This window comes from Varroa destructor, unplaced genomic scaffold, assembly GCF_002443255.2.
Source record: "Varroa destructor unplaced genomic scaffold, Vdes_3.0 BEIS01000001.1, whole genome shotgun sequence".
NCBI classification, from domain to species: Eukaryota; Metazoa; Arthropoda; class Arachnida; order Mesostigmata; family Varroidae; genus Varroa; species Varroa destructor.
Window position 1 is genome coordinate 31893059 of NW_019211454.1, and position 24859 is coordinate 31917917.

The window sequence follows — 24859 nt, forward strand, 5'->3', positions numbered from 1 at the left end:
CAGCGTCGCCTGAATTACTCGTGCCCATATTAGTTGCCACGTAAGAAATCCTACTATTATTAGCATTATTATCAACAATCATGCGAGACAACAGGCGGTGATAAAACGAAAAGGATACATCGTATTTGTGGGCATATATTACGTACTGTTGGCAAATATAACAATCCTATATATATATATATATATATATATATATATATATATATATATATATAACAGTAATCGTACTATACCCGGTCATGTGAGTTTGTTTGAATTTTATCGTTCATTTGCCAACTGCATGAGAGGCAACAAATCAAAGTTGGCTGTCCTGCCGTCCCGCTGCTGTACGACTGGGTGTCCGCTGTTTGACCGTTGTTTTGCCTTCTTCGCACCTCTTCCCGCGAATTAGGGGTTTTGTTTTGTGAGCTTAGTATGTCTACTACAGGATGTCAGTGCCTAGCCTGGCTGTCTGACGGACTGGCACCGACTGCCTGTCTCATGGTTTGGCCAGGGAAAGCGATATAACGCAAGTGGTAAGTGGACAGGGTTGGCAAACAGGGAGTGCGGGCAGTTCCACCCTCAAAACTCATAACCATAGAAGAATGTAGGCCGGTGTCTGTAGTAGTAATAGTAGTAGTAGCGGTGACTTGCAGGAGGGAATATGATAGCCATACGGAGCCCAACGTCCGGAGACCTAACGGTAAGGCCGACGATGCAGGGCATGAGATATATGCCCAGGAAGCACGCCATACGTCACACATGCGCGGCCGTCCATAAGCGAATGACCATGGACGGAACAGCAAGGGCCTAGCTTAACAACACCGACCAGCCGGAGCCCGCCAGGGATCCTCACAAATACCGTTGGCTGTACGACACTTTGCTTGCCACGGCAAAAGTCTGTGTAGCTTAGAGCAATGGCCGACTTTCTTCCTCTTCTCGCTACTTCGGTATCTTCGCAAAGCACACGAGGTAGCAAAAGTCCTCGCAGTGCCTGCTGTCACCGCTTGCCGTACTCTATAAGCGGCCTCTGCGTACGTACGGTCTATGTAGTGCGAGCGACCAGCCCACATCAGCTCATCAGTAGCGAAAGGGAAAAAGCGCCAGAGAGGATAGGAACACCATTTTTTTGGTGACTCTCACCATTTTAGCACTGTCTGTTTCTTCTTTTCTATCTCTTTATTTGTTTTCTGCTCGCAGCCTATTCCGACATAGCATGGCGTTCCATAAGCCGCAGTTCGAAGTCATTGCCATGCTTCAGCTGTCCTTTGACCAGCGTATCACACAAAAGGGTTGCTGCTTATCATTGTAGCTGGCGAGTCTGCTCACGCGTCTTGCTTATACAACGCACACGAATACCAAGTCCGAAAAAGGCTCAGATGTTTGGCTGCATGATGACGTGGGGGCAGGCAAAGCGGGAGACAGAGACTGGAGAGGGATGACTGGAATTTCTGGGCAGGAGGCGGCTATGGGGTGACGACTTGCATATATATGATCATGCTTCGATTTAACATAGGGTAGTGAGAAAACGTGCCAACAAAATAGGATCGCATTTCCCGCTGCGCCGCACAAAATGCCTAGTCAGCTGGCTGAGCTCAAGCTAGCTCGATATGAGCCGAATAAGCCCTGCGTCTTTTATGACCTATCCCGTTTCCCCTTCATTGCTTCGTACAGTCTCCCAGCACCACTATTACACGCACCCGACGTTTATACGCTAACGTGTATAGCACAACTAAAGGTGCTGGTTTGAATTTGGCGCCATATCCAATCAGGCGAACGGACCAATGTAGGAGTGCGCCAAATGCCTTATCATCTCGATCAATTGCTGCGGCAGCAGCAGCAGCAGCGATAAAACAGCGGCGACAGTAATGGAATTTAACCGTGTAGGCAAGACGGCCAACGACTGCGAATAGCTAGTTCATGGAGGGCTCGCGAAAAGCTCAAAGCGAATTTGGTGTTATCTCAGAAATCGGGCAGTCATGCTGGGACCATTTACAGCAAAAGTCTGGGAAAAGTACTTAAGAAGGGTTATGTGACCAATGCATTTTCGCTGATTTGTGACTGAGTCGACTGAGAACAACTAAAAATGGAAAAAAGCGACAGAAGCAGACGCATTGGGGCCGAAGACTTCGTACATACAAAAGGGTAAACGGCAAGCAAGTGCGTATCGTAGGGTCCTTGCGGTTCAGTCAAGCGGAAGGTCCTCGGTCGGCAGAATGAAACGCGACGCTCCTCGGCCGAATAGCTAAGTAAACGTTCATCCTGAACCCCCGTATTTGTTTTCGAGAAATAACAAGATCAGGCATCGGTTCTTGTAATACAGAAAACGGTATTTCTGAAACTCGTACGGAATATATATGTATGTGTGAGTGCGTGTATGTGTTTGTGATACGTACAATGGCGTAAGCAGCTTGCGTTGGTTTTCGACAGAGAAGGCTTAAGGGTGGAGAAATGAAAAAAAAAAAAAAAAAAAGAAAAATATCGACGCGAAACGACTGAATTGAACCCAATGGCTTCACTAGCGGATCTTGACCGTGCAATTGAGCGAACCGGAAGAGATTTACACACGTACGGTCGAGCCGTGCTGGGTTGAGTACCGATAACTAGGTGCGCTAGGAGGACGGCTACTGGTGCCGCAGCACATGTTTCTGTTTCTGCTATCGATGTTGGAAGTGCTAGTTCTACGATCGTGTTGATGAGAATGGAACCCACGGAAGTGCCGTGCTGGATCGGCTGCGTCCAACCGCGTCAGCTTCGCCGCTGTCAATAGCAATGCTTGCAGCAGGATAGGACACTGCCGTCGTCTAGCGTCTATTGTTTCGCCGTAAAGATTCGTACGAGCTAGACTGAGGCAAAAACATTGATCGGGGGGACCAAGCATGTCAGTGGGACTGGTCAGCCGACGAAAAAGCGTTAAGTGATCGATGAGAGCCTTGCCATGTTGGCTGGCAGCCAGCCAATGATACCATGACGATCACGATGAAGGGATGGCGAAGAACGATGAAAAAGGAGCTGAGCAAGCTGCTACAGAAAGATTCCTTCGTTTACGAAAACGTTACAAGTTAATTTTGTTGTTACTATGGCGTCCATAATGACATGATAATAATAACCGCTACGACAATAGGCAGTCGCATAAGCAACGTTTAATAAGTGTATAAGAGGCTGCTGACACGGTTTTTTGGACGCCTAAATTGTACCCGATCTGCATAAAAGAAGTATTTTGATGTCGCTATAGGTGTCTTGTTGTTTGAGAAGCGAAGAATAATCGCCGCGAGTTTTCATAGTTTGATTTTTACATTTATTAAACATATATTAATAATTAGCATCAATGGCGACGCCGGAACTAGTTCTAGAGAACTCTATTTGCGAGAAAGAAGGGCGAAGAGAGTGAGAGGAGCAGCGAACTAAAAACAATCCTTCTCTAGGCTTTTAACTAATCGCACGGCCGAAACACACAAACGCCATTTTACGATGCAGGACGTTTTACGTATCGTTTTCACGAATATACCAACCTTTTCTCGGTAAGGAACACTCGGACCACATAAAAGTGATGTCTCGATTAAACCGAATCAGCTTGGCTTTTTGCCTTATAACTCAAATATAACAACGTGTAAGCCTTAAATATAGGTAGCGGATTCAAGAAAACCCTACTAATGCTTAAACAGAACCATTTCATAGGTTTGGCCAAAGCGAGACCTATCTACTTTGACAGGAAGTTACCGTTGACAGCTTCTTTTAAACAACCGTGCGTAAATATCGCGCTATCAAAATATGTCGTGGCACAGCTACTCAGAACATCGTTGAATGCTTCAGTTGGTCGAAGCACCCACTGCAAACTCCCAGCTATCTATAATTTTTCAACTTGTACTTAACACGGCTACATTTTATTGCTGTATGGTATATTATGCTTTTTTTTGTGAGTAAACTTTCTATAACAGACATGTCCTTAATAAAACTTTTGACTTTACTTCCAAACGCGTAACTGTGCCTTCCGTTTTCCCGTCGGTGGACCAGGGCACTATACTCATAGCGTGTCGAATGGGAGTTTAGCTATGTTTGACTCAGCTATGTAGTAATGAAATACGGCGGCCCGTGTGGGCCAAGTGGATAACGTTACACGGCTTCTACATAATCTATTGTGAAGCATAGTGTCGTGCCTGAAAGAGCTGCCGTTATGTGTGTTTGATGTGCTGGCGTTCGATGAGGCCTCGTTTCGCTATGCGTCTTTTGGCTTTACTGTAGCATACGTCGACCAATGAAGAGAACTGAACAACAGATGAAGCGTAGAAATGAAAAGTTGCGAAGCAAGTTGGCAATTGTTGAGGGTTGAATTCACTAGCAGAGTTTGTTTGGGAGAGCCTCTTCTGATTTAAAACATCAGTAGGACCAGAATCTCTATTTCGCATCCAAACGGAGGCGGGGGGCCACAACGGAACGGCAACGGGCGCCGGGTGCAAACGATGGGATGGTCTATGCGTGTGTCCAGCAGTAGTTCTAACAATAGGGAGCTGAAGGCCAGCCGTCGTGCGGCCCGTGGCGTAAGCGCCTGCGACGAATAAAGTGGGAATAATTATCACGTCAGGCGCAGACACCACTATCACCGTTATTAATGCTGTTAAATGATTGCTTTTGCCGGCGAAACGGGGTAGGAACGTAGTTTGTGTGGGCTTACTCCAAATAGTTTTGCAGGGTAAAACCGAACACAAGAGAGACAGTACGCTCTACATATAAACAGAACATGCATGTACACAATGGTGCTTATGACGCTAACAGACTCGATATAAGGTTATAGTAAATGAGGGAGTGAACCGATATAGTGTAGCAAGAATTGATTCATAATTGTAGGCTAGCAAACTTATTTATTAATTATATTTATATACTAGCGCTAATTAGCAGGGTTACATGAAATTTAGATATTCCAAGCTTCCGTATTGGTGCTATTCGATTCTCACCTTACATAAGTTGACGGGCTTGGTTCGTAGTTACCTAGATTTTACTTACGGCAAATGGTAAAATATAACCTTGCAACATTATATTGCAAGCACTTAATACCTGCAATACATTACAATAACGCGCACATGGTGTCGTTTCATAAGCGTACACTTATTACCGGGTGGCTTTCTCCCAAAAAATGACCACGCATTACATTGGTAACGTGGTCAGATTAAATTTTTTTGTGTTTCATTATCTGATCGTCAATCATCCAGGTATACAGCTGCATCGATCGTATTAATTGACTCTTTTTGTTGTAGCACTTTGCCCCTCCCGGCAACCTGCATGAATAAAGAGCTCCGAATCCTCTTCTCGGACCAATCATATCTATTCCTAGCATGCTACCATAGTTTAAGTTTATTAACGTCCTGGTGATCCGCTTCGTTTGGCTGGTATCTTTCAGGATTTTGCACTAATCTGTATTTAGTATATGTAGGCCGCCTCAATCCGATTGTGCCAAAAAAGGTTTTTTTTTTTTATTAGCCAGCCAGCAAAAAACAACTAATTGTAAACGAGCAGCGTTAACCGATTAATACAGGTTATGTGACCCAACAGAGCAGACGCCCATCGACATTATAAGAAAAAAATTTTGCTCAACTTCACTTTTACAGTTAAATACTTTCGAATATTAACGCTGTTTTTTGCCATGTCATGTCCCAAACAGGTGTCTGCCGACTCGCACAAAATTGACTTCTTCAATCTGTCCTTTCTCTAAAGGCATTCAAGCTAACCCGAACCCCCCTGTAGGGGTTAAGCGAACAGATACTTCTAATGTAAGTACAGTTGCGTTTGGCAATGTTCCTTCGATAAACGTCTTCAAGTCGAAAAGCCGTTGTCCTGTACTGAAGTGACTCATTATTGCGACCACACTGACGCCTGGGTACGAGAACTCCTATACGAGGTCTATGTTATGCTTGTTGATTACTGTTGTTACTGCTAGTGTTCTTACCCTCAAGTGCTTATGTTGTTCCTAAAACTGTTACTAGTTCTGTTCATCCCGCACAGCATTAGTCAGCCCGACATGAACGTCTTAGAGAACAAAGTTTTAGCCAAAATTTATTACACAGCAGCAGCAGTAGTAGCAGCAGGAAGAGGAAGGCAAGTTTCCGCCGGAAAGTTTCGTACAAAAAATACCTGATTTCCACCACCGTTTTCTATTAGTCGATCCGTCATGTTCTGACGATCTTGCACCTAAGCGGTTCCCTGTAGCTCTCTTGCGGAAGACCGGGCAAAAAACGGGCGGGATGCAAAAAAAAGAAAAAAAAAAGAGGGGAAAAAACAGCAAATTGATGGCAAAAAGCGATATTAGCGTATTACTGCTATTCCCCGTTTGTTGAAAACCGTAGTCGCACCGTTCAACATTAGAAGGTTGCTATTTCCCATACTCACTTCGTTCCTTGCCGAACAGCTGTGCCTTAATCAGCCAATGGCTACATAGATGACAGTTCGGAGAAACCCTCTACTGCACCGTAGGAGATAGGCAACAAGTATGGGCAACAGTCACTCGCTTGTGATACGCATACACGTCATCGTCGTCTTGTATACTGTGAGCTGAGCCGTTGGTCGTAGCTATTACGGTTCATGTACGACTTAAATTTACTTCGATGATGAGGCTTACGCTTTCCATGCCCTGTAACCTTCTTGGACACCGCAACCGTTCTGGATGTCTATTCCATCATTCTCTGCGTTATTTAGTAGGGTTCGTTAGGTTAGCCAGCTATTGAAGTTGGGTCGCTCTCTAATCCAGTGGGAATCTCCACAGTCTTTTGTAGCTTCGTGTGCCACTCTCAAGGGAAAATAGCGGGGGAGGAAGGCACAGGAGAGATGGCTCTGTCGTCCTGGTCGCTTGTGCTTCGACCTACCGAAAGACCGTTGGACAACCTGGTCCTCGTCTAGTTTCTGTAGCCAGCCAGACCAATCGGCCAGTAGGGCAGCTGTCAGAGTGACTGCTACGGCTCAGGCGGTACATTCACGGATGGTAGCATATCGGAAGCCGTACAGGAAGTAAGTCGCATTGCGCATCTCTAGCTGGCTTCCAAGCAGCTATGTTAGCTTTGCTGACGAATCAGGATGGGGACGTAGGCCCATACGTCCGTTCGTTGATTCGGAGCCTCCTGCCGGCTCGCGCCCGGTGATAGCGCAGGCGGTCAGTTGAAGCTTCCGCCAATATTGTAATATCTCTACTGTCAGCATGCACGCAAGATGTATTGCGCACATATATAAAAATGCACACACTCTGTTTGTACGAAAGACTGAGTGCAATTTGTGAAACGTATGTTGCAAGCGCGCCTCTAAGGTCGCAGGTTTATCGAATATTCGTGCTCGAAAGCTGTCCGGCTGCAGTTTTGTCTCCTGATTATTATAGTAGTTTAATACATTTATTAATGTATAGGTATAGACAGTAATCTGTGCGTCGTGAACCCGTAACGATTACACAAATAAGCTATCAGAATACTGACTGTACCGACAATCGATCATGATTCATTCTTAATAAAATTGCTATTGATCGACTTCCGTTTTGACCGTCATACTTCTTAGACGTATCATGCTCAGATTAACACTACAGCATAAATTCGTCAAGCAGTCGTGAGCAGTTATAAGAGTGACCGCCTAGAATCTGAACTGGCAACATATTCTCCACACCCGGAAGTCATGCTATAGCGCAAGTGCACTTGGCCTTACCGAAACTCCGCATTTTGCCCTAGCACCACTCTGTAAGTTGCTTCGGTGACCCTTAATAATATCTCAAAGTGAATGAACAGAGCAGTCTTTACTAGGAATGGCCAAGTTGGTTTCAAGCTTTTTTGATAAGGCTTAAAGACAAGGGAAACTGACGTTCAGCGGGAACGTCTACTTATTCCCCATCACCTCCCGCACCGGACCCGAAACTTGTTTATTAATGAAGCCTAGACGTTGTCAGTTCAAGCAGCTTGACGGCAACGACCTCCTCTATATTCGCGTCTGTGCAGTGTCATCCACTATCAAACGTAACAAAATTTTATCGTAAACCTACAGCATAAGCTGTAGAGACTGACTCTCGATAGAAAAGAGCTTGTCTGTTAGAATTCAGTACACTTACCCGTAAAGAAGACCGCCGCGAAACCGCTCTTCTGCACAGAGTTGTCTGAGTTGAATTCAACCTGAAAGTAAATAAATAGCTTCATTTATATATATATATATATATTCAAACATTTTTTACTTAAGTTTACCTAATAGTGACATATGATATAAAACAAATTCTCTCATAAATGCAGTCACCACCGTAGACAAGCACTCCTGTACTTTACGTAGCTTCGTTTGCGCTCGCTGTAACTTCAAAGTGCGGTGCAGTATTCAAGGGCACCATGTACTGGCGTTATTTGTACATAAACGAAAAAGTACAAAAAACGAGCATCGTTATAGCCTAGAATGCGCAAGAGCTTCTCTGTAATCACAGTATAGAGTTATTGTTTCTGTCATGCGGTAATAATACGTTGCTACGATAATACTATGCTATACCTTAGAAATAAAAAAGTATTGCGACAATAATGTACCACGTGTTAGGCTTTGCGCAAATGGTATGTGTTTAAACCATCTAAATTTAGGTTGCCCCTTTAAAGGAACCCCCGACAGATTTAACGCCAACGTGTGCTGTCGTTTTACCAGACATTAGATAAATTATGCTAAACTCTTCTTATTTCAATAGTAGAAACCGCTACGATGGCGTCACAGACGGTACACGATCATGGTGAAAAACCCATAACTTATTCGTCTTGCAACTTATTGCTGAAACTGAAAACAAGTTGACATAAATGCACAGTTTCTTGATAGTCGACAAAAGAAAATAGTGAAAAGGGGCTCGCTGTTTGACCTAGATGTTGTAGCTGTTCTTTGTTTCTTCTCCCCAGTGAACTAATACTCAAACGACTGCAATAGACGGTTTTAACAAGTTCCGTCACGAGCAAGGTTTTATGCAACAAACGCTGAGGACTCAGTGGTAAATATTGAAAACAAATGTATGGCGCATAGATATATTCTTAACAAATGCGGTTAGCGACGACTTTGACGCTTCCCGTATCGTTAGAATATTACCCATGCCTGGCTTTACCTGAGTTCAGGATTTAATTTGTGTTTTTACTACTACACACATAACGTTTATGGAAAACTTCAACAACATATTATGGGTGTGTGTGGAGTAAGCCCGAATAGTAAAAGGTTTACAATACCATATAAAATGCAGATTTTTAAATATAAGAGCGCCTCTTCCTCGTCGCTTCCTGCATCAAGTCATGGTGCACTAGCGTAACTATTCTTTTGCCCGATAATCGTGCCATTTGTTAATGATGCAATGATAAAGTGTAAAGTAAGGGACACGTGAAGTAGTTTAGGTTTGAAACCCATAGGACCTATAAGGGACACAAACCCTTTTAGCTTTGATATGAAAGGAGCCAGCCTTCTAAAGCATTGTTTAGCTAACTTAGTTGAATAAGAGGTAGAACTCGAACATTTACTTGTTTGGCGATAAGTAGAAAATGTAAATGTTATCATTGTGTCTGAAATTTTTTATATTTCTAACACTGGTAAGTTACTTCTCTTTTTCTTTATACGTTATACGCTTGCTTGTCTTTTCATATCGTACTAAAAACCTACCCTGAGCACGTTGCCTTCGGAGGTGATCGACGATGGCTTCTGCGTACCACAGAATACGCCATGCTTTTTAACCGTCACGTCGCGCACTCGGGAACTCACATCTACGCTATCGTATTCGCACTCTTGCTGCGGTATTGTTGCACCAGTTTCAGCAGGATGAGTACATATGTTCGTGTTGACGATATAGCGCAGCCGGTAAAAGGCAGAGAGACACGGATGACGCAGGTCAGAAGAGGTAGGGTCAATTTGGAAAAAATGCGCATTGTCACCAGCCAGCCCCAATAGTATAAGATGACGTACGTTGTAACAGTGGAAACGCACGAAAGAAAATATTTAGCCAGATACGAAACGAGGCCCAATAACACCAACGTTAGATAGTGTAAGGACGCTTAGATGTGCCCATCGTCCTGGGCGAAGAAAGCTATCTGTGGAAAGTCTTCGATAACAAGATGACCACTCCGACCGCATAGTTGGTGCTCAACGTTATTAGGTGAGTAACAGCACTGTATGAGGAACAGACGGCAACGTGGATAGTAGAGATCAAACGAAATTCACTTATTTCGTCCGATATGTATCTATCCCACGCTGGTATAATTTGTACGTATTCTGTTCTATACAGCCAACTCTTGATATAAAGTGCATAAAAGATCTAAAATAACAAGCAAGTGGTAGCACCAAAAAACTTAATTGATTCCGGCAGGCAATTATTCATTTTTCCTTTAACTTAAATATTTAACTAAGAAACGCACGTTTGTTCCTTCGAGTTCGAAGTGCGTAAAATTAAGCGTGATCCGATGTTGAGGCGGTGCTACAATTTCCCAAATGCAGTTCTTGTTAGGGGGGTAAAGATCGGGAAAAGACGGTGATGTCAGTGTGCCATTCATACCCTCTAGCATACCCCCACAGGCATCTGAAATATGATGAAGAAACATAGTTATGTGTAAACTAAATGTTAAGAAAATTGTATTCTGCTACAGAAGAAGTCCTTACTAGATTTAAACGTTTGTTCGGTATTTTACAGACGCAATCGTCCATTTCTTGCCTTCGCAGATTTCTGTTTTTCGTAAATTTCTGTGCGTTGATAAATTTCAAGTAAAGTAAACGAGAGGTAATTGTTTTATTCTAGACTTCTATGGTAATATACAATGTGGGATATTAAAATTTGAACTTATTTCGGCGGCCATCTTGTCGTAGGGTGCATGCGTGCATTCACTATCATTCACCCTAAAAAACGCCAGTTTTTCCTTCCTTAAAACGTCGTGGTGAAGACAAAGTCTCGCTTTCGGAGAGTGAGTGAAGACCAGCTATTATTCATTTTTTCCACGCTGGGCCCTTGCCAAAATAAAAAATAATTTTTTATTGCGGTTTACATTATTGCTAGTTTTTCATGCGGTTTTTGGAAAATTCCTAAGACAAGCCGGAAGATCTCTCAAACGGGTTTAGATTTTTACGACTTGAAAATTCACCAAAATATTTCAAAGAGTTTCGATAAATCTAGGTTCTTTGATACAGAAATAATGGCTACTTTAATATGAATCGCTACTTGGGTCGCTCAGATAAGCTTCAATAGCTAATCTTTTCGAGAGTTTATACGCCTTTGTCCACTGTTTGAATTTTTGGCCATTTTGAACCCTTGATTTTTTAGCAATTTTGCCCTGCTATCAGCTCAATATTTGATGACGCTAAAACGTTTTCTATACGACGTATCTGAGCGGTATTTTAGCGAATCAGTACCTAGCAATGTCGTTTAACGTATTATATTTGTGAATCAATAAAGAAATACTTCGAAAATGACCAGTTAGTGGTTTAGTGTCCCAAACTGAATCTGTAATTTAAACAAATTATGGCTATATATATATATATATAAACGTGGTCGTCATAAACGACTTTTCAGCACACGTAAAAAAATACAATGACACACCTGTTTTTATTGTATACAGTCCCAGAAGTAGCTCATGCAAAAAATCCATATTCGATCCACATTGATCCACAATTAAAATGGAAAATTTCTGCCCTTGGCCATGTCTTACCTTCGCATTTTTTACCGTCTGAATGCAGCTCGTACCCAATCTTGCACTCGCATTTAAAGCTTCCGAGGGTATTAATGCAAATATGATCGCAACCATGGTCCGTATTTACGCACTCGTCGAATTCCTGTATTGACAGTAACGAAAACTAGCTTATGTTGAAACGTTCCAAGTATGCTCTAGTTGAAGTCATAGAAATGGAGCCAAGTCGATAAGCATTGTCTAGAAAAAAAAACTATATAAATAGTAAGTTATGCTTAGTTAGAGAGTGCTGGCAAAACGGACCAATGGATGAGTAAGTGCAAAGTTACACAAGTAAAAGTTTTTGTTAAAAAACTGAAGTTGAATATCCTATTAGAAGCATCAGTTAGTATCGCGAGTGCAGACTTAAGGTTCTGTGAAGCCTGCACAAAAGACATGTGCTTTAAGTTTAAGGCCCGCGAAAGATTGTAAGGCTCGGAAACTGTTGGCTGTTTGGTGTATTTTGTAGTACGAAATATGAGAAACCTAGAGGAATCTCAGTATCCTGTTGCCTTTCACTTTGACATCCAGACTCCTAGAAGCCTAAAAACGCGTACAGTTACCTGAGTATATATTTCACTTTTTCAAATATCTTGGGATCTCGTGGTCTGCAGAAAATAAGGTACGTTTTCTTGATTTTGAATGACCATTGTTTAAGTCAGTGTCATAAAACAAAGGTATTTACCATCAGTCTGCCGATATCTCATGTTGAATTTGGCGAGAAATAGCAGCCCTATCATAGAATCCATTTCATGTGCTTTTAGTATTTGTAATGAACGAATTTTAAATACTGATAAATATTGACTCGTACTCCAGCAATCAGAACGGCTACACAGAAGTAAATCAACGATGCCATCAACAAAAAAATGTTGTTCCATGGACATGTCTAAGTGCATCATGGATATGCTTGTTCAGAATATTCAGTACGATAGCCAAATATAACCCTGCTAATCTTCTGCGGATACAAACTCCTTAAAGAAATCATCAGGTTTGTGCTTTGGACGTATAAAATCAATTGCACATTATTACACTTTTAGAAAAAAGAAAAAGAAAGAAACTTTTAGAATAGAGGAAGCTGCTTTACGGCAAAAAAATCGGATATGATATTGTCGATATTTGTACAGATTCGTCCATATTTGTTTGTGCAAACTCATGACTCACGTATATAATTCTGTGTTAAATAGTAGAAGCATGTTCTGTTCGATGCATACGTGTGTGTCGTCGACAAGAGTTTTCCGCCACATTAGGATACGAGCATATCTTCATTAGCTCTCTCTGCGTTTCTTCCATCCCTCGGGAGATCTAGTTACGAATTAAAGAAAGTGACAAGGGCATTCAGGGCGGCCCAGCTCAGCTCGCCCTCCCCGAAAAGATCAGTCAGAAAAATAAGAGTAAACCTGAATGTCACGTAAAAATGTATAAAAATCAAATCTTATTAATCCTTTTTTATTTTATTATTGTGTAAGCATTAAAACCCCGAGGAATCTTCAGTATTCATGAATGGCGTGAAGTTGGCAACTTGTCTTGGTGTCTTCAAACGATTCGCAAAAACTTAAAGAAGTTTTTTTTTCTTTCGTTACTAAGCGCTGCTTGTCGTATGGCATTACAGCCACTCTGTAGGTCGTTTGTGTCTAATTTGGGGGCAAAATTTAATACGCACCTTTAGCATCGTCGCGGAAAATCCTCCTTTTTGCACCGTAGAGTCCGAGACGAACTTTAGCATAAGTTTATTGTCCGAGGAGCGGATGTCCTCGGGCAGTTTGAAACCACAATATTTCCCTATGTGGACAAGAATCAAAAACATTAAAAACACACTCTTCTCGCCAGCCAATCTGCTAGCCTTCTTATTTAGTTAAATATGAATGATTTGCGTATCAATACAGGGGCAGAGTTGTTTGTGCCAGCTGTAGCATTGGTTTTTAAGAAAATTCAATTGACAGTAGTATAGCCTCTTCAGTTTCAGCCATTTTCGACTCTTTCTAGTAGCAAAATAGTCTGGGCTCGGGGGGCAAACGCTCGAAATAACAATAGTTCGTTTAGTGCCTTTGTCCACTAGCAACTTGTGAAAGAGTTCCGGTCGTAGTAGTTAAATTACTAGCTCTAACAATCACTAAAAACAAAGAGCAAACAATAACTAGCTCACGATTAGAGAGATTCGATTCTATACATTACAAAAAAAAAACATCGCGTCGGTTATTGGGTCTCTGCCATAACATTAACGCTTAATGACAACGCTCACCAATGACTGGACTGTCGTTGTCGTGGCCGTCAACGATCTCGACGTAGTCGTACACACAGTTGTCGTGACTTTCCACCTGAAAAACACATTTAATATTCAAACATGTTCATTGTGAATGAAAAATGAAGATAGTGTTTATGTGGATACAGATACGTCTCTTTTAGTTTTAGCATTTTCACCTTCACTACGTAACTATTATGACTTGTAAAACTGCTGCGGGCCATGTTCTAACATACGTTATGAAAAATTCTGCAATAACTTAAACCAGTGTTGCCACCTCTGTAATTATATCACAACTCTTCCTCAACAAAATATAAGTTACGAAAAAGATTAACATTCGTGTAAAAAAAATCGTGCTTTGTTGACCGAAGATTTTACGCGCACTTCAAGGATAGGATGCAGTAACTCACCGAGTTAGGGTTCCCGATACGCTTTTACTGTAGCCTATTGAGGTTACTGGTGTTTTGCTTCATGCGTACGTACATACATAAGCTCCTAGTTAACTAGGTAACGATATAAAGGATTTTTCGATAGGACCATGGGGTGCCGATATTAACTTTACCGCTAAAAGTTTAAGTTTACGGACGGCAACAAGTTCACAGATATGTCTTCACCGCATTTGTCATATTTCTATTTAAATTAGAACATGTTCATATTAAAGAGTTAAATCTTATTTCGGTTAGCTGTTGGTGTCACAGTAAGTGATCGAAACGCTGACCTTCAACCGTCACATATACTTGATGCCGACAATAACATGTGACCCATATTTTCTAAGATATAGGGTCTTTGCGAAGCTAGTGCTATGGCCGGATGTACACAACAGGAGCAGATTATGGAAGCCCAATCAATTTAACATACTTCTGTGCCGCTCTAACTACGTGTTTATGGAGCGCGAAAAATGATATTACTCGGTTATCCTGGTGTTCGTCCTGGACCACCGCGATTACTCGACCTTGTTAATAATTTTGATTTTTTTCCATCACGACGAATAGAAAGTCTCATCCAAAAAGCTCCTTCTAATTTTTCGAAATTCCTTGAGTGAAAAATATTTCCTGCTAAGATTGCCTTTACCTGCTGGAAGTCGCCGAAATCTAAATCAAAAACATGTGGTATTCATTTTGTATCAATATCGAACGATTATCATATAGATTAACTGAAAAAATTACTACTTCGCTTCCGTTGAACTATTGTACCGTGTCGAAAAATTGGTACGCTATAACTTTCTACAAAAGTAGATTACTTCAGCGTTTCGTAAACAAAAAGTGAATTTTGTTCTGCAAATGTGTCTTTACTTTTTAAATCGAAATGGCATTTTTTTACGCGATTATATAGTGATTTTTTTTTTTGCTAAGTTACTTTACTTTTTTCCATAACTTAGCTATGAAAGGATTATAAACTTCCTTGCCTTGACAGATACCTTGTTGACTAAGCTCTGTCTGTTAACGCTCTGTCTGATTTAACTAGGCGATAACTCTCTGGAGATTTATGAACTAAAGGTTTTTCAGCAGTGGATCAAAATTGCTTTGCTGAATACATCCCGCTGACATTACAACTACGATAAAAGTATTCTGACTGACGACATAATAGTTACCAGAATTTATATATGATAGTAAAATTCCACCCGTAATGTCATAGTTCTTTACACATAACATACAAAGCCAAAAGACCATCTTACTTCCTAATATATTAATTAACTTCAAAAAGTTAGGTGGACCTATGCGCGACTATCGAACTAAATAATGGTCATAATTTTGTTGCAACTTTCCAGCATAAATGTGTGTATACTTGCATAAAAGCATCAACTTGATCGTTGAGTCAACCTCAGAACAAGCTTTGCAGCAGCAATTTTTCCTTTTCCTCTTTTTTGCTTCCCTCTTTTTTTCAAGGTACTGTGCATCTTATAAGCAGGGTTAAGCTGTTTCTCGTAGATCTCACTGTCTTGTTTTGTGCTTACAGGCCTTCTGATTACTAAGTTGAATCATTAACGGTAATTTTCCTCTGTCGGCCACGCGATGACAGGGTTGTCCCGTCACCACTTCAGTTTGTTCCGTTTCTTTCCATCTTCTCCTTTCTTTGCACCAGACGACGTCTCTAAGTCGGCAAACGTACGTCCCCGCCTGCATAGAACAAAAGTCTAGCCTGCTTTCCAATTTCGGCAGTCTTCGTTAAAAACACTTTGGTCGAGTGCTGCTCAACCAACCTGCTGCTCAGAGTATCGAAAGCGCCCGTGACGTCCTACTGGTACACAGTTACTGCTGTAAACCTGCGACCTAGCTAACCTTGTATTCACCCACTGCTCGTGCGCTGGCTTCCTCTCTTGTGCCTTCTCGAACGTACAGGCGTATCTCACTCTCTTTGTTTCATAACGGCCGCAGTTGCATGGGCAGCGTATAGAAGTCATTGCACTAGAAGAAGCATAGCGCAGACTTTGTGTCCACATTCCGTGGAATCTAGCGCAGTTATTGCCGGGTGTGGCTCTGTCATAGAGTGAACGCTTCAGGCAGCCAGCCCACGCGGAGTTCTCGGGGCACACCGGCGTCGTCGTTTGACAGACATTCGCCGCTTATCTCATTTCCACGGTTAGTACTGCTGGCACTATTGCTGACTTTGGGCCGTTACTGTGCCTGGACGAGCCCAGCAGCTTGAAACTGCCTCATAGTTGAGCTGCCCAACTGCTGGCCGCTCGTACTCGAAGCACACAGAGAATAGCAGGGAAGTGTTACGCTGGAGGAACCTGACGAAAGGGACAACACGAGAGGGTTCTGTCGAACAGACGAGGCAGGAGCAGAGTTGGGATTCAGGTCTAGTTCAGAGGCAGTCCGCACAGTGTCAGGCAGCGGCCAAAGCAGTAGACTGTGGGTAGTAGAGCCCCTGAGCAGAAATTTCCCTGGATGTCCTCATTCAGTCAGGTGCTCGGTCGGTCCCGCAGTCCGTCTGTAAGCCTGCCCGCCCGTTCGTTTGCATGGTTGCTTTCTCCTTCTCTTTCCTTGGGAATCCCTCTTGCGCTCGCACTCGATCTTTCTTTGGCTCCGAGCTCCTCGTCATTGGGCTATTCTGTTCTTCTGCGTAAGAGCATCCTAGTGTCCACTTCTACATCATCTAGTAGGACGCTCTGCCATCGCCGCATTCCAACTGCGCGCGCGTTGCTCCGTCTTTATCTCATTCTTTCTCTTGTTCTCCCTTTCTCTTTGTCTACTTGTCGCTTTTCTTCGTTCGCGTTCTGCATGTGAATAAAAAAATACAACTGGCCAGCTCCGCTCAGTCCAGACGCTTTTGCTGGCCCGTTGGCTTGTTCAAGCCCGCTTCCTGATTTGCCCTAGCCGGCCAGTTCTGACTGAGCTTCAACATTTAGAGTTTCACTACGTGTCGCTTGGTGGGCCAGTCGGTCGGTCGGTCGGTCTTAGAACCATTCCTATTGCCAGAGAGGGATATTTTGAGCGTGTATGCTACGTAGCATATCCTTTTTCCCCACACAGTCCTCATATAAATCCCCCATATGAACCACTGCAGGTCCTTTCATAGAAAGGAACACAAACACGGTTTTAATGACAATGATGGTAACGGCAGCGCAGACAACGCCAACGGTAGCGAAGCAATGCCCGAGGAGCTACTGAGGGTGCTCGTAGCAACAGCGGCGGGGAGAATATTAAACTCTGACGGGCACTAACTCGGTGGCACAATGAGCAAATCCTATTGCATTTTGAAGGCTAAACGACAGAATGTTTACACACTGAAAAATCATAGCAGTTGTACGGCAGGCAAGTTGGAAAATAAAGAAAAAGCAAACCTTAAATATCTGCTAGGGCTTACTTATGCGTTCATAAGCATTTGCCTGCCTGCTTGTCTAAGCAAATACCACTGAGTGCTCATTAACTAGATCTTGGGCTGACCTAATAACTGAGTTTTGATAAATCAGCCAATAATGCAAAATGTAGAAACTCAGTTTCTGTCACCGGTAAAGTCGGGATATACATAATACCTATCAACATAATAATCTGAAGGCCGAACCGTTGTCAGAGTTCTCTTGAAATCTATTCTTGGTATCAAAAGCTCTACCTGTATAACTAATGAAATAGTTAGAGAGTAAATTAAAGATGCTGTCCAATGTAGAATCTCACATCTATTTAAATGTTTAGTGCAGGTAATTCCTTTCGGTATGCATATTTCGAACAAAAAAAAATTAGCAGAAGAACGAACTGTCTACATAGTAATTTTTAACAGTGCATGCGTTCGTTTTGGCCAGTAAGCAGAAGTCTTGCGCACCATCTGCCGTACCCATTCAACGTCCACTTTGAGAATGCCGGCATGTCTGTCTATTCTGTCTTGCTGGCATGGCGCCCCTCGTGCTCGCTTGCCTGACTTTAGCCGCTTCTTTTCATCCGAAATACTTAGCCAGCTTGCTGCACCGTGTGTAGTTCGGAAGCATTAAAAGTTTGTCAACAAAGTTAGTCTTCTGCCCTATCTAACTATTGCTGCCTTCTAAGCATCAGCGACGAGCGCGCTCGGTAGCTTGCTTGTTCAAACTGTAGGTGAAAGTGTCATGCGTAAAGGCCCTCCAGGGCCAAAGCCACTCTGGATGTCTGTACTGACGGGTAGACGAGGTAGTCGGATGCCTGCCGAGTCGGTCGAACCTTCAACGGAACCCAGACCCCGAAGCAAGTTGTTTGCGTAAAACTTACCGGCAATCCTCAGATTAGGTCTGTTGCCCGACCCGAGTAAAGCGATCGCACAGCCCAAAAGACACCCAGAATATGTAGTCATCTTAAGAAGCCAATTAGAAGGTATAACGTTGATGCCACAAAGTAGAGAACTAAGTAGCAAGCTAGAGCGAGGGGGTCGAATCTCAAGAAATTTTATTTCAAACACAGCTATTCTAAATTAAGGTGCGTTATTGAATATCGAACCAACCTAATCTATGGAATATGTTTAAAATAGAACATGCTATATTGTTACACTTCTAGTGGCGTGCATACTTACGCATGTGGAAGATTTTTACAAGCTCACCTCAAAAGCCTGGAACTTGAGCGCAACTTGGAACTTCTCTTCGGTGATAATCTTCCAGACGCATTCCTTGGCTGGTCGATACTCGTCCGGGTAGTTTGGGCTCTGCAGTACCAAGGTATCCTCCAAACTTAAGTCGCCGCCGCAAATTGCTAAGCGTGGTAAATTAATTTAGTACGATATGAATTAGTCTGACATCATTACTTGCTTCCAATGCCTAATTTTGCGGCATTTGACGCATGGGATATGGCGGAGTCAATGCGCTGTTGGGAAAAGGATTCGACTAGAATTAGAGTGGCCAAGTAGCGCCTTGGACGGCCAAACCTAAAAAGGTCTGGCACATAGAAAAGGACCGCTGGTCTTGAAACAGACCAGAAATCGCTGCTTTGAGTTCCGTCACCCAACGACACAACTACTACGCAACCTGTGTAAATAAACAAAGTCAGTTTTTTAAAAATGCATGTAGCTAAACCCGAACAAACAGCTGGCGCGTCGAAGAAGGGTCTCTAATTAAGGTAAATACTAGCAACTGATGAGTGAGGTTTTGAAATGAACCACTATTTCAGGAGCCAAAAATAGGTATATGTAGGTCATTTGCAACCTGACCTACACTAAGAAAAAATCTAAACAAACAAAAAGGCATGAACATTTGGTAATATATTATATATGCATTGTTTTGTAAATGACTTTAATGTTGTGCCATACATGAGCAAGTTGTTTCCCGTACTTACACGAGAGAGCTTAAGTAACTGTCTTGTCTAGAGCCAAACAGCCGTCGTGGAATGATTTTTCTCTGCGACGTCCAACATGGAGGGCCGCTGCTGCTGCTCGGGATCGATTTTCCAAACATCGCCGACACCGTAACCACCGTACAGCAATGACCATGGTGGTACCGCTCGCAACGCTTACCCCGCGACATGGCCGTTGACGCGGCCACAGTGACAAAGAAGAAGGTGGTGTGACAGCGTTAATACGATATCAGCGACAAAGCAAGGAGCCCAGCGTTCGCCATATAGCATCAAACTGCTGAACCAGAAGCAGACAAGGATTCTGCGAGTGTGGCCTTTACGCTGTCTTTATAGCGCCAACGGCGGTCGGGGTAAGGGCCTGACCGCATCTGCTTGAAGGCGTGAAGGCAGAAGAGGAAGAGGAAGGAGCCAACGAAGCAAATGCCGAGCACTGACACCGAGGCTCGGGTTGCCCGGGTAGCAGAATACGAATACCGTTAAGTTGACGTTGCTCAGCCGTTCGTTGCGTCGCACAGCGGGCATTGCTTGCTCGGTGGGGGAGGTGAGTATGCCTTAGTTTCGTATCCAGTTCGCCGAAGCGCTTCGTTTCCCTTGGCAATGCCGCGCCTCGCGAGACACCAACTGACTTAACTATGCTGGCAGGAGCCTCCAGCTAAATATCGGGTTCCTGAGTACGAAGAAAAAGGAATATTATCACGATTATCACAGAACACCCCCATATCCTAGCGTGATGTCAATTCGGGTCGAAGGCCTTCTTCTGTTAATCGCGCTATCGTTCCTTCTCTTGGCATCCGATGAAGTGGTTTTGAAATCCGCTTCTTCCTCCTGTCGTGCGCCCACTTGTCGAGCGCATGCGACCTAGCGGTGAATGTCGAGCAACCGCGTGGGCTGTAGGCCTTTAGCCGTTTCTATTTTACTGCTTCAGTTCCGACTGGCTGATACCGGGCTTTGCTTGAAAACTTTGGAGCCTTTGATACGGATAACCGCGAATGTTGTCTGATCATATGCCTCGTAGTTGCCCTGTGATCGTTGTGTTTTGTCATGCATAAAAGTAGATAGGACTAGTATTTCTGAGTAATCAAGCAGATGAAATGAGATACGGGAAGATCCCGATAAAACGTGGTCCTATCTTCTCACCCTCCTTTTTATACTCTCAACTCCGTAGAAAGGAATGTAGTAGACAAAGATTGGCGAAGGTCAGCTGATTCAAGCTTTGCTGTGTGACATGTAGATTTTATCGAACTTTGCCTTGCAGTACGTGTGCTCGAACCAGAGCTTGATTAAACAATAAAGAGTTAAACATTTAAAACATAATCATATATATACTAAAGCAGGTCCTTGTTGGCAAGAGAGCTGAACAAACCTTCGTAGGTAGCACCGAATCCTGAATGCTTGTTGGCATTGCTCGAAGTTCGATAAATCACGGTCATTCTGTATCCGCTGCTGAGTAACGTGTCCGGCAGAGTTCCAGTGCCACAGTAGCGACCTGTACAGATCATTCAGCTTATTCCTATGTATGTATGTATGTCAACAACGCTGCGTTGTGCACATACGCACGCACATACACATGTAATCGCGTAAATCCCTACAATATTGGACGATCTACATTTGTGCCACCCGATGTGACCGTGGTCATTATGGCTCTGCGCATAATACTTTTCGTTATTTGGGATGTATACTAAGCAGATGTACAGTCCTTACCAATAAGATCGCTTTGGTGCCAGTATCCGTCACGAACCTCAACGTAATCAGTTTCACAGTTCTCGGTTTCGAAGATGTCCATTTGTGTGATGTTAAGTTGAATTCGCTCGCCATGGGTAGCTGTAATGCGCCATTCGCATAAGCCATCGGCCGTTTCGAATTCAGCTGCTGATAGTCGTCCAGATGGACCCTGTAACGTGCGTCCGCATCCTCAAGGCAACACGGTAAAAAGGCATGAATATCGGGAAGCCTTTACGTAAAGCGATTTATGTCAGTACCGCTATAAACGCGGTAATGTTTCAGCTCGAGTTTATGGACACGGGTACGCAGGACTAAATACTAAGATTGTAACTTTATTCATGCTGCAATTTATTGATATAATAGTTGTTACTATTATCCTTGTCATTATGCAGGTTGGTTGTTTCTTCTTTACAAAATCTCTATTTTTCTCAGTACAGAAAATAGCATTTCTATGAGTATTTGCTTAGGACCTTTGAAGCCTTTACAAAAGTCAGCGGTGGCGAAATTACGTATATAAATTTAAACATTTCTGTACAAATCATTTACTAATCGACGACATCCGCCATCTTCTTGTCGTTTCAGACGAACATTCAACTTATGTCACGTTACTACAGTTTGGTTTCCTGGATCAGCCATCGTATCCTATGAAATAAATGCCGTAAATACTGCAACATTTTGATGTTATTTATGATTGACTAATATGCAAAGCAAAGCAAAGTAGACATTTTTCTAAGGTGTGACGCATGAACCGGTACATCCCTATATAAGACTTATTCGATAAAGTTGGATCGGTCTACAAAGATATTTAATGACCGACTACAGATTGATTGTATCAAATGCTGTACTATTTAGAGATGTATTAAAATACATACGTTCGGTTTCGAAACATTTATATGTACATATATATATATGCGTCCAAACAAATTCATTGTCTGCGTGTCGCGTTTAAACGGTCTTCAGTCCTACGTTACATTAACGCTTCACTGAGGAACATAATAATTCGATAAGTAATATATGACATAAGTTAAAATTAATAGGTGTACAAGAAGCCGAGTTAGATATATACTTTGATATATAGTTTAACTCGGCTGGTGGATGTTAGAAAGCTTCGGGTGAATCTAGTGCCGCTATCTAGCAATCCATAGACCTTACAGTACGAAAACGTGGTAGACATGGCTATCGATAAGGCTGCAATGGGCAACATTCTGATCGACGAAAGGTAGAAAACGAGCCGTATCCAGCTAGACCCAAAACTGACTACCCCAGTTTTGCCCCTTTCTAGCGAAAAGCAAAGCATGCGGGGGATGACACACAGCACCTATGAAAGCTTCGGTTACGAAGGAAATTCTCGATAAAAAAGAGACCGAACCGTCTTTGCTTCCGTCGCTGGCTGCTGCCAACCACCATCTACCGGTAGCTCACTCTCGCTTGACTTTAGCGACAGGAAGAGAACCCACGAAAAATGTCGTGGCTTGCGCATCATCTTTTAGTTTTTTTGTTGTATCTCTCCCTGTGACTGCGTGGAAGCCCATCACTCAGAAGCTTCCGGTCACTCCCATCAGCCCCCCCTTTTTCTGTCCATCTCTCTTCTGATGATTCTGACAGCTTTTGTATTATGAGCTATATATATATATATATATATATTATATTACAAGTAGACGACGCTTCCAGAAAACTCAGCCATCTACTACTTAGTATGTAATGTTGAAGAGGAAATTTCCATGTACAATACATATAAAATCTCATAAATACTTGTGCTTGGTAAAGGGGAGATGGAAGAGAACGGGCTTGAAGGCTTAAGAAGCTGATCAAGAATATGTTGGTCACCCATTTGTTCGTTTATATTGACAACTGACTGGGTATAGATAAGTGGCATAAGGAAAAAGGGTAACGTAAAAAAGGAACAAAATTCGAATGTCCGACAGATAATAGGCAAAGCTCTCACTTTCTTGCTGTTCTTTTTGTCTGTTTCTTATTTGTATTATTTTGTTTATTATTTTCACCTGTGTGGAAACGCACAGCGTAGACAATCGTGGATATTATTGGACTCTATAATACACGTTGATTTAGCTGCACCATCAGCCGACCTGTTTGTTACGACAAAGGGGACCAAGTCGCTCGCCTACTTACGACCGCGCTCGCGTCTACTTGTCGCCGTCACTGTTGTTCGAAGCAGTTGAAATTGTTCCTTTGTTGGCAGCAGATAGAAGATGACCAGCCAGTAAAGCGGTCAACTGCGAGGAATGCAACCACCTTTCTAGAGCGCTACCGTCGCCTTTGTTGCAGCCGAGGCGGCAGGTCAAAATGAACGAGGCCGGTAGAGGATCAAGGAGACCCAGTCCAGTCCAACTTTCTTCTCTCTCGCACGCTTTCTATTCTGTGTGCTACGGTTAGACGATCATATATTAGTGCAAGCTTACAGAGTAAAAGGCCTTCAAGGAATTTGGCTTACCACCACCTCTTCCATTGCCGTCGCCACATCGCCACCTTCAGCTTCGCCGTCGATTGTGTCGGTGGCAATCATGGTCCAAAAGATCGCTGGGAAAGAGAGAAAACTTGCGAGCGCTGTCGCATAGGAAGCGAAAGCGCAAGGGGACAAAGACGACGATGAGAGAATTGTGTATGAGGATAAAAGAAGATAAGTCGCCACCTCTTCGAGACATCCCCCCGTCAGCTCCTCGTTCCTCCGGGTCCCAAACGATCGAGTCAGCACTGGTGTCGCTCTGGAGGGCCGGCTGCAGGCTGACTCCAATTCTCCTCTCTATTCCTTTTCGCCCCTATCCTACTCTCAAACCTCCGTCTTTTGCTAAGGAGCCCAAAGAGAAGCGGAATAACTACAGAAGAAGGCGGTAGAGGCCAGGCACATGCCGGCGCAGCCGCGCAGAAAACCCAGGTTCCGAAAGTTCTTAGGTTAGCCCAAACGAGAAAACTGATCGCTGTCAGGCCACCACTGCTGCTGCTGTTGCCACCGAGGGCAAAAACTCTCTAGCTCATGAGGTGTAACGTATCAGAAATCTGTCGAGATAAGAACGAAAAGGTTCGCTACCGCTGCTGCTGTTGTTGTTGGCGAAGTTAACCGAAACGTGGCTAAACTGGGCTAGACTGTTTTTCTTTAGGAGAATGCCCGGGTGAACTGTTCGCGTACTGCAGTGCTCCTAGGAAAGACTGAGAACGCTAAGAATGGAGTGTTTTTACGTCATTTTGCAGGAAGGTGGAAAGAACGTTGGTTACACCCGATCCTCGCATCGATGGCGAAGGTGACAGGTTTACGTCGGAGGAGATGCTACCACAGCACCAATAACGTGTCAGCCGGTGGCGCACTTTTATGTGCTGTCATCATGACATCAACTTTCAGCATAATCAACCATACCACCACCGTGTTACAGCAGCACTTTGCTTCCGCGGTGTGTTTAATTCGCCAAAATGTCTGCTTGAGCGTGTCTTTAACAATCTATATATCCCGTGTTGTGCTTGTGATGCAAGATGATAAAAATTGATCC

General features: G+C 43.2%; 1 protein-coding gene and 1 long non-coding RNA gene across 5 annotated transcripts in view; one reads left to right on the forward strand and one right to left on the reverse strand.

Moving 5' to 3' along the window:
• The window catches only part of LOC111253319 (protein tolkin-like), a 111835-nt gene that overhangs the window by 24305 nt on the left and 62671 nt on the right, over nt 1-24859 (reverse strand). For all 4 annotated transcript variants that reach the window (XM_086977919.1, XM_086977917.1, XM_022812557.2 and 1 more), the window contains 9 exons: nt 21339-21548; nt 21001-21123; nt 18892-19040; nt 13888-13963; nt 13309-13427; nt 11631-11754; nt 10350-10510; nt 9601-9726; nt 8051-8111 (listed from right to left, as the gene is read on the reverse strand). In XM_086977919.1, coding sequence (XP_086834045.1) covers nt 8051-8111; nt 9601-9726; nt 10350-10510; nt 11631-11754; nt 13309-13427; nt 13888-13963; nt 18892-19040; nt 21001-21123; nt 21339-21548 — 1149 coding nt within the window. The remainder of the gene's footprint in view (nt 1-8050; nt 8112-9600; nt 9727-10349; nt 10511-11630; nt 11755-13308; nt 13428-13887; nt 13964-18891; nt 19041-21000; nt 21124-21338; nt 21549-24859) is intronic.
• LOC147758523 (uncharacterized) lies at nt 1509-22059 on the forward strand. The gene is made up of 3 exons (XR_015319458.1): nt 1509-3500; nt 5636-20178; nt 21942-22059. It is a non-coding gene; the product is annotated as an uncharacterized LOC147758523 (long non-coding RNA).